Source organism: Oratosquilla oratoria, chromosome 11 (genome assembly GCF_046742065.1).
Source record: "Oratosquilla oratoria isolate Oo_2021 chromosome 11, ASM4674206v1, whole genome shotgun sequence".
NCBI classification, from domain to species: domain Eukaryota; kingdom Metazoa; phylum Arthropoda; class Malacostraca; order Stomatopoda; family Squillidae; genus Oratosquilla; species Oratosquilla oratoria.
In genome coordinates this window covers 29183211-29193918 of record NC_134787.1, presented here as the reverse complement: position 1 = coordinate 29193918, position 10708 = coordinate 29183211, and the positions used below count along the sequence as shown (strand labels likewise).

General features: G+C 41.6%; 1 protein-coding gene and 1 pseudogene across 1 annotated transcript; both read right to left on the bottom strand.

Annotated features, from left to right (window-relative positions):
* Positions 1-4649: 4649 nt before the first annotated feature.
* Positions 4650-5315, bottom strand: LOC143029999 (uncharacterized). The gene has a single exon (XM_076193208.1). The coding sequence runs from the start codon at positions 5313-5315 to the stop codon at positions 4650-4652; it is 666 nt and encodes a 221-aa protein (XP_076049323.1).
* Positions 5316-6215: 900 nt separating this feature from the next.
* LOC143029998 (uncharacterized) lies at positions 6216-6862 on the bottom strand (annotated as a pseudogene).
* Positions 6863-10708: the final 3846 nt, after the last annotated feature.

Below are 10708 nucleotides of genomic sequence, written 5' to 3'. Positions count from 1 at the left end.
TCCATGGATGGGCGATGGACAGCATCTCGACGTATGCTGTGCTTGGTTTAATGTTCCCCCATGGCTGTTGGGAGAGATGGAGCGGTGGTGGGGGTGGCAGCAATGGGAGACGGGTCCAGGGTGGTCACTCCGGGGTCACCAGTGTAGCGATGCTATTGTTGATGAAGAGAAAGTGGTTTTGGGTGAGTTCGTCTCCTTTATTGTAAGGTATAAGTGATCTGAGTGAACTGAGTGAACTGATTTTACATGTGGCAGAAGCCGCTATATATACCACGTGGGTAGTTAGTGACCCATGGTGCATAATAAGATAATTGCAATGGGTCACGTTAGGTCGGGTCAAGCAGGGTCGCACTGGTAGAGAAGCGTCAGGTTGTGTACGACCATGCATGCTCCACTCCACGTGAATGTCGGGGCTGTAAAGGAGAATGGAGAGATCAATGGTGGGAATAATGTTGAGAGACAGAAAAAATTGGGTGACAGAGCAGACTGAAGTGAAAGATATTGTGGAGGCAGTAAAAGAGAGGAAGTTGAATTGGGCAGGTAAATTAGCATGAATGACTGAAGAGCAATGGAACAAATGTGTTACTGAGTGGATGCTGCAAGATGGGAAGCATGGAAGAAGGAGAACAGACAGCTGGAGAGACAAGATAGAGAAATTTGCAGGGGTGATGTGACAGAGGTTGGTGCAGTTGTGTGAATCATGGAATACAATGGAAGAGGCTTTTGTTCAGCAGTGGACTCAGGTTGGCTGATTGTGAATTTCATCCACCAGTTGTTCCCAACATTCTTTAGATATCCAGTTTAAGATCTTGTCAGGTTCTGATGCTCTTGTCACATCCAGTGACCCCAAAAGATTGAGCACTTCCCTCACTTCTACATCTATATCTTCCAAATCTGAATTCTTGCTCCTCTTACTTTCCTCTAAGGAACTGCTCGACTTTGAGAAGACAGATCAGAAACTTTTATTCATCATTTCTGCCTGAACTGAGACCTCTTCAAAGACCTCATCACCCACTATTAGCTTGATTACTTCAATTTACCATCGATAAACCTGTAAAAGAGTTTTGGTTTATCTTCACATTTATCTACAAGAGCCCTTTCAAAATTAATCTCTTCCTCTCTGAAGATTTCTGTATAGCCATTTCTAGGTTGTTTGTAAGCTTCTTTGTTTTATTGCTTCTCTTCCGTCATTTTCCCCAAGCTAAGTCCCTGTTTTTTTTGCTGGACAATTGTATGGCTTGGGTGAGTTCATTACAGTATATCCAGGACATATTGGAAATATTAATCAATAACTCTGTATTGACCTGGCCACATGCTTTCAATCTTGCAGATATGATAAAATATGACAACATTAACTTAAAAAGAAAGAAGAAAAGAAAAAAGAATATGATTGACTATAGTAACAGAACTGCCTCGTAGCTCAGGGTTTTTTTCAGTAAGTTTAAAATGTATTTACATAAGACAAGGAAAAGGTGGAGTGGAGGTGGAGATAGAATGTAGATTGAGAGAGGCGAGTAAATGCCTTGGTGGGTTAAAAAGTGTAATGAGGAATAGACATTTGGGAATGGATGCTAAGAGGAGACTGTATGAAGGAGTGATTGTGCCAACAGCACTGTATGGGGCAGAAACATGGAACATAAGAGAGGAAGAGAGAAGGAGTTTGAATGTGTTTGAGATGAGGTGTCTGAGAAGTATGATGGGGGTTACTAGGCTAGATAGAGTGAGAAATGAGGAGGTAAGGAGGAGAACAGGGGTGGAAAGGGAGTTGGGAGATAGGGTTGATGAAAGAGTATTAGGATGGTTTGGACACATGGAAAGAATGAGTGAAGAAAGACTAGTAAAAGAGGTATGGATGGCAGATGTGGAGGGAGTGAACATGAGGGGACGTCCTAGGATGAGGTGGATGGATGGGGTGAGGGGGGCTTTGGGGAAGAGGGGAATGTCTGTTGAGGAAGGACGGGAGAGGACAGAAGACAGGGGTGAATGGATAATGGTTGTATATGAATGATGTTGTGATGCATGAGGTGAAATGGGCAGGGGGATGGGGGAGTGAGTTAGTATGTGTGAGCAAAATTTGATGCAGCCCGAAGGGATTTCTCCCCGTCTTCTCCTTTTATGCATGGGGGGACGGAGAGGGGGGGGGTCGCCGATTTAATGAAGTGGCCTTGCTATGGATGTGCTGTGTCTTGTGACACTGCTTCTGACCCAGGGCAGTGGACAAGGTGCAGGGATGACCCGTCATCCAGGAGGTGCTAAGATAAGATGGAGGGTGGAGGGGTGTGGAGTGTATTCAGGGATGGAATGGGTAAGAATAATTTTATGCCTTTTCCTTTTTGGCTACCTCCCTTGTAAGGGGGAAAAAGCCTTGGTATATGAATGTATGTATGTACATAAGACAATGTATTTAGTCCTAGTCCTACTCAACATTCAAGATAGGTCTAACCTCAGACTAATGTTAGTTCATCTTCTACAACAAACAAAAACAAACATGGCCTCTCAAAGCTCATGTCAAGCTGAGTTGTTGGTACTGTATCACAAAAAAGTATCAAATCCTGGGAATCACTGCAATGGAATGCTAACACAGTTTTAAAACTGAAAACAGACTGGCAGCACTACAAAGATGGTAGTGGCCACTCCAGTAAGTAGACTGGTTGGGCTTAGTTTCTGTGAATTGGCGGAAAACATGAATATTGCCAGAATATATATACAAGTTTCCGTAAAATAGAGTTCCATTAGATCAACATTTGTCCTATAATGTCATACAACTTTCTGAAATATTTGTAAATAAGTGAATTATGATTATCCCCATAGATGTATTTTTTTTATAGTTCAATTGTAGTGTCTCAAAATTCACAGAAGTCAGTAGATCATTTACAAAGTTTCTTTATTATTTAAGATCATTCTAGGTACCGTAAGTCTGGCATGGCATTAGTTGATTATAAACACCCAACTCTTCTTGTATTTTCTGATTAGTCAAATTGTTTACAACTGATGAGACAATTACTGAAGTACATGAGACTTACCGTAGGTTAGTTGAGATGTGCTTCTGGTTTTATGAAGCAAATCAATTCTGCTGAAGGGAAAGCATTCATATGAGATATGCTTCGCCCAGCTGGTCCGACAGTCTTTGAATAATACGAGCACCCACATGATAACCTGGAACTTTATTATTTTGTAATGGAGAGATTCCCAGTTGGTTATGTATAAGGGGAGGAGAGGAGGGCATATGAATGCTTACCCTTTAGCAGAATTGATTTGCTTCATAAAACCAGAAGCACATCTCAACTAACCTATGGTAAGTCTCATGTACTTCAGTAATTTTATATCAGCAAATCACAATTCTGCTGAGGGTTCGCAAACATATGAGATTTTGAAGACATGTGGGTGTCGTGCCTCAGAAGTTCTTAGGCAGGTGAAGTTGGGGCCGTTCCATAATTCTTCCATTTCAAATTTAGTGTGCCCAAGCTAATCCAGTGCTGCATCTTGGAATGGGTCTCCCTCCTGTACAATTTCCTTGTTGTAGTGTTTGGCAAAGGTCGATTCTCTTGACCATCCAGCTTTGGACATGATGTGGCGTATAGGTACGGACATGGATCTAGCTTGAGAGGCAGCAGCCGAGCGGACACTGTTCGCTGTGTATTTGGTAGAGTCAATTCCAGAGATAGTAAGTACATGCTTGATCCATCTTGCAATTGTGTCTCTTGATACCGGCTTGTGCGGTTTGATGAAGCTTATGAGGAGTCTTCCATCCTTCTTCCCTGTCTCGTCTTGGAGGTGTTCTGTTTTTTCCAGATATGTGCGCAAAGTCATGCACACTCACACAAACTTTCCTCCTTAGTGTAGGGAAAGAACTTCACAGACTGAATGTTAAATCCAGGGTGACATTGTTTAATGTTGTCCCCTAACCAGACTGCAATAGCTTCTTCCTTTATGCTTATATTCTTGAGTACTAGTAAGTGTAGGGTCTGAACTCTGGCAGCTTGTGTAAGTGCCATCAGCATTACTAGTTTGAGTGTAAGTTCTTTCAGTGGGAGAGACTGTAAGGGTTCCAACTGTTTCAGTTTTGTTAATACAGGTACATCCCAGGTGTCCTTATATCTAGGCATTGAAGGCCTCAGGTTGAAAACTCCCCTCATTAACCTGATTACTAGGGGATGGTTGCCTGCCCTGCATCCGTCCACAACTATCCCCAGCGAGGATAGGGCCCCCCTCGCCGTGTTACTACTGTTGTAACCCACACCTCTGTGGAAAGTTTCTGTTAAGAAGTTTATGACGTCAGTTACAATGAGAGTAGTGGGATTGATGTCCCGTCTATGACAAAATTGTGCCCACCTGTTGATATGTGATCTGTATTGTTTGCTAGTTCCGGGTTTCCATGATGCCAAGATAAGGTCCGTACCTTTTTCAGATATGCCTCATTCTCGCAGGCTTTCCAGAAAGTAGACAGGCCATCAATCTGGTATGGGACATGATGGGACGTTCTTCCGTCGACAGGGGCCACACCAGCACTTTCTTTCTCCTCATTATGATTCTTGGATCTTCAACGAGCAGCCTGAGTAGTGCTCCCATCCAGGGCTGTGATGTCCAAAATGGAACTATCATCCAACCTCTGGCCCCTTCTTCTCTTAACTTCTGCAGGCATCTAGCGATCAGAAAGGGGGGAAAATGTAGATGAGACCTAATGTTGCCCAATTAAGGTTGAATGCATCACAATAATTTGATTCTGGGTCTGGCCTCCAGGAGCAAAACTGAGGCTCTTGTTCGTTCAACCTAGATGCAAATAGATCAATGTTGGGTGTGCCAAAAATGATGCTTAATTTCTTAAAACATTTCTCATCAAACTTCCATTCATGTCTGTCATTGAAGTTCCTGGATGCTGTATCAGCCAAAGTATTATCACTCCCAGGAATGTAGGAACATGTGATCCAGGCATCATTGTTTAGACACCAGTTCCAAATATCAGAGGAGACATTGTTACATGCTACCGACTTAGTGCCTCCCGTTTCATTGATGTAGTTAACTGCTGTAGTGTTGTCACAGAAAACTTTGATGTGCTTTCCTCTGACCTCATTTGCAAGAGATTTTAATGTAAGGAGCACAGCTATGAGTTCCCGGGTATTAATGTGAAGCTTCTTTTCCTCTGACATCCATCTTCCATTGACTGACTGATGATTTATGCAGCCACCCCAACCTAAGTCTGAAGCATCTGAGTATAAGACAATTTCAGGAGTTGGGTGAATTATTCGCCTATGTTGGGTCTCAACATGTTTGATCCACCAAGTCAGGTCCGTTTTCATTTCATCGGTGATCAACATTTTATCCTCAAAGTTCCCATAACTCCTTCACAATGCTGTAACCTTTGCCGATTCAAGGTGATGATAGTGTAACTTTCCAAGTTCCACAGCTGGGAAGGCAGCAACTAGAAGCCCGATCACCCTGGCTACTTCTCTGATTTTGTCACTAGTCTTAGCTATTAGGTGTTTACATCCAAGTAGAATTCTTTCTTTCCTATGTATTGGTAACGTAACAATCATTTTGTCCGAGTCAATGACATTGCCAAGGTATTCGATACTTTTAGTGGGTTCTAGCACAGATTTTGCAACGTTAATACAAAGGCCCATTTTCGTGAGTAATTCAATGGTAGAATTAATGCAATCATAGCATCCAGAAAGAGAAGCACTGCTCATAAGAGTGTCATCAATAAAGCTGGTGATGGTAAAGCCTTTTTCTCTTAAAGTAGCAAAGATAGGTTTCATGAGTTTGGTAGAAAGTCTGGGTCCTTCTGAAATTCCATTTGGGAGACAGGTGAACTGATAAGCTTTGCCATACCACTGAAAGCAAAGGAATTTTTGCTGTTCTTCCGCAATTCTAATACAGTAGTAGGCATGTATAAGATCCACAGATGCCATATAGTCCCCTTCATTTATCAGTCTGATAGCTTGTTCAAAGTTCTCCATTTTGAAATGGATATAGGGAATGTGGTTGTTTAATTTTTTGTTCCGCCAGGCTAAAGTTATATTCCACATTCTCAAAACACAGGTAACCGATATTGACATTAATATTCAGGTGACAATGTTTGACTATGTCTAGAATATATGTATCACTAGTGATTTTTTGCCACTCATGCACAAATCTGTGAACAGAACCTGCCACAAAGTTGGTACTTGCCTGGTTTATTGTCGGGGAGTGCTGCGTCCCTTGCCTTTGGAATTTTTTTAATCCAAGGCCCTATGTCCTAGCCTCCGCTGTCCATAGGGTTGAAATATTGTGTGTCCTTTAAACTGGGTTCTTGTCTTCCCACTTCCAAACTTCCATGCGCCTGGCTTCCAGGATGGAAAGGGGGATTTGGCTGTGATTTTGCTTTCGAGTTTTTCCGCCTCTTTGATTTGTCTTGCGGATTGCGAGAGGTCATCCCCAAACAGAAAGCGTGACATGGGCACTTTGTCTGAGCATAGGTGTGAGTACTTTTGATTTATTTCCCGTTTGATGTTAAAACGGCGAACCAAGTTGTTACGGTAGTTGGCATGACCTAACAGTGCCAGAGCACCTGGGCCACTTTGTCAAGCACCGAAAGTGACTTGATGATGATGGAAGCTGCCTTAGTTATATCTTTGTTGACTTCCTTCATGCGTAAGTCTGCTTTTTTAGCGTCCTGTTTCAGCGCCTCCAAAATTTGCATATTGCACTCAACTGGGGAGAGAGCAGGGCAATTACCGGGCCTCTTGGTACTCTCGTCCTCCGCAATTTCTTTATAGGTGTCCTCCCTCATGCCGTGGTCAAATATTTGATTGACCATGTCTGCCACATGTTTGGCAACATCTCCGGAGACTTCGTCAACTGGGCCGAAAGCCTTAGAGGACTGCATCAAAATACTGCCAATGGGGAAATCTTCATGCAACTCACCTTCTTCACTGCTGCTTCCGTCGGAGATAAAAACCGAAAAGTTACCTGGAGAGGGCGTAAGCCGTAACAGGCCCTGCTTCCTTCCTGGTTGAACTAGTGCCCGGTCTGGCATCGTTGTGGGTTTCCGGTCTCTGCGAAACATCTTGCCGCCTCTCCGCTTTTAGTTGATCCATATCACTCTTCAGTTCAGCGATGGCTTGCAGTACTGTGTGCCAAGGGGCTGAGGAGTCGTCATGTACTTGGAAAGCAGTACGTGACGTGGACTGTCGGGGGGTGGGGGAGGGGCGGTTGCCATGTCTTCTAGACTTCGATGCGTAGCGCCAACGCGAGTATTTCTATCCCGATGGGAAGTACTGTTGCTTGACCTGCTTGATTTATGCTTGTATTTGTGAGTATGTTGGTTTGTTTCTCCTCCGTGAGAGGAGGCGCCCGACTTCCTGCTTGTATGGGTATGGGTTTCGTCGGAAGACGACATAGCGGTTGTGACCGACGGAGTCGTATGCACGTTGTCGTATTTACCTGATAATTTAGTGAGTTTCGTTAAAACTCATAATAAGAGCGTCGTAAACGCTTATTAGATGATAAAATGAGCGTCGTAAACGCTTATTAGATGATAAAATGAGCGTCGTAAACGCTTATTAGATGATAAAATGAGCGTCGTAAACGCTTATATTGTATTGCAAATTGAGCGTCGTAAACGCTTATATTATATTGCAAATTGAGCGTCGTAAACGCTTATATTATATTGCAAATTGAGTGTCGTATGGGTATGCGTTTCGTCGGAAGACGACATCAAGATCTAAGAATATAAGGTCTAACCACTTCCGACCGAATTTCGAGGGAGTTGGCGCAGCGGGCCCGTGAACGTCACCTGGCTTTTCAAAGTGGGGTTAGAGGGTCCTACAGCGTTGCCGTTTCGTGGAAATATCGCTCATGGTGACGGAATCTAGCGAGAGTTGGCAACTGGCGTGGATAATGTGGACGGATTTCTACACAGTGTGGAAAAATATTTCCACATTTTCTATCTGCTTTGGGGCCTCTAGCTTATTGTATGCAAAGTTATGTTTAGTTAATGTTATACGTAAAATGGATTGCTGATAACCCAATTTTCCATTAAATACCTATATCTATAAACTAACAGTCGTAAAATTGCAATGATACAAGAGAAGGGTGTTATACGTAAAATGGATTGCTGATAACCCAACTTTCCATTAAATACCTATATCTATAAACTAAGTCGTAAAATTGCAATGATACAAGAGAAGGGTGTTATACGTAAAATGGATTGCTGATAACCCAACTTTCCATTAAATACCTATATCTATAACCTAAGTCGTAAAATTGCAATGATACAAGAGAAGGATGTTATACGTAAGATGGATTGCTGATAACCAAAATTTCCATTAAAAACCTATTTACACTAACAGTCGTAAAATTGTAATAATACAAGAGAAGGATGTTATACGTAAGATGGATTGCTGATAACCAAAATTTCCATTAAAAACCTATTTACACTAACAGTCGTAAAATTGTAATAATACAAGAGAAGGGTGCTTAGCAGAGGAAGGTAACATGGTCAAGGTGTAAGTTTGTGAGGTCCAGTTATTCAGCTGAAAAGGAGCAGTATAACAACACGATGTCCAGCAGGGGGATCCCCCCCGTCCTCGTAGAGGGGTGGTATTAGCGACCATTCTACTCGCATGCTTCATCGCCGAGCATAACCTTCCATTCAGTACAGCTGACCACTTAGTTGAATTAATGAAGATGAACTTTTCCGCCTATGTTCATTTCTATCACCAAAAAATGTTTTAGATATAAACACAAGAACAGCCCTACCTTCTCTCACAAATTTAGTTCAAGCAGTACCTCGCATTTACGATTTTGATGTCCAAATTCTAGACAATGAATGGAGGAACCTAGATTCCGTAACTTTGCCGCAAGACTTGGTACCCGACTGTAATATTTTAGAGTTCTATGAAAAACTAGGGAAAGTAACAGACGACGATGGCACACATCATTTTCAGTATCTGTGTTCCTTTATAATGCAGGTCGTGTCCCTACCAACTTTAAATGCTGATGCTGAGAGACTATTCTCAAAGTTGTCATTAATGAAAACAAAGACTAGGAACAGGATGCACTAATTTTAGTGTCAGAGGCTGTCAGGGAGAAAGGTACTTGTGTGAGCTTTAAGCCATCTCAGTTAATGATAAACTCCATACATTAACCATGTAATTGCATTCTCTCTCTCTCTCTCTCTCTCTCTCTCTCTCTCTCTCTCTCTCTCTCTCTCTCTCTCTCTCTCTCTCTCTCTCTCTCTCTATGAGAAAGTATATGTTCTTGTACTTTATAGTATAGATATATGCGTACATTTTCATCCCTCAAAAAGTATGTTCTAATACTTTGAGTATAAATATGTTGTGTGTATAATGTTTGTTGATTTGTGACTTGTGTATGTCCACTTGTGATTCCACCATCAGAAATTAAGTGTGTATTGTTTCATGTATTATTACGTCACCTGCTTATAATATAAAGTCTATATTTATAGCTTTCCCTGCGAATTTCTTTAAATCATTGGAGGCATAGTGTTGGAGCTACTTTGTGGTGATATTGCAGAAAACTTTCCTTTGTGTGTGTCACCGATCCCTCTATGTATTATTTATGTGTTTTCTTTCTCATCTAATGTTTACAGAACTCTGTTGGTGGCAATACTCCTATTCCACATTGTTGTGTGTGCCCGTTAAGCCGATAGAAATTCCGTCAATCACAAACATAGAATAGCTTAGTCACTGTTCAGTTTTCGATCAAAGAAAACGTGTGGAAAAGACAGGTGTGGTATTCCGGCAACGCTGGTCCGTCGTTCAAAAATGACGTCGCCTTCGCTCGCACTGCTCCACGCAATTAGTTATATTCTGACAAATATTATATAAAATATATATATAAATATATATAAAATATTATAGTTCCTGTCTATATATATGAATATATAATATATATGATATATAATATATATATATAATATATAAAATATTATAGTTCCTGTCTTCCTTGGCGTTTCACAGTTTTCTTCAGTGTATCACAAAGAGAAAATGGACGCATCCAAATGACGTCAGAAGCTGCGCTGAACTGCTCCAGCGGTTAGACCTGTTTACTTAGACCTTGGACGACATAGCGGTTGTGACCGACGGAGTCGTATGCACGTTGTCGTAATTACCTCATAATTTAGTGAGCTTCGTTAAAACTCAAAATGAGATCGTCGTAAACGCTTATCAGATGATAAAATGAGCGTCGTAAACGCTTATATTGTATTGCAAATTGAGCGTCGTAAACGCTATTATATTGCAAATTGAGCGTCGTAAACGCTTATATTATATTGCAAATTGAGCGTCGTAAACGCTTATATTATGTAAATTGAGCGTCGTAAACGCTTATATTGTATTGCAAATTGAGCGTCGTAAACGCTTATATTAATTGCAAATTGAGCGTCGTAAACGCTTATATTATATTGCAAATTGAGCGTCGTAAACGCTAATATTATATTGCAAATTGAGCGTCGTAAACGCTTATATTGTATTGCAAATTGAGCGTCATAAACGCTTATATAATATTGCAAATTGAGCGTCGTAAACACTCGAATGCCAGGTCAAGCACTAGTAAGCAGGGAACGGTTGAAATCTACGTGCGACAGAGTAACCAGTCTTAACGACCGTTCGGAACGGCAGCGCGTAAGCAACTGTCAGACCAGCTGGGCGAAGCATATGTTATATGTTTGCGAACCCTCAGCAGAATTGTGATTTGCTGATATAAA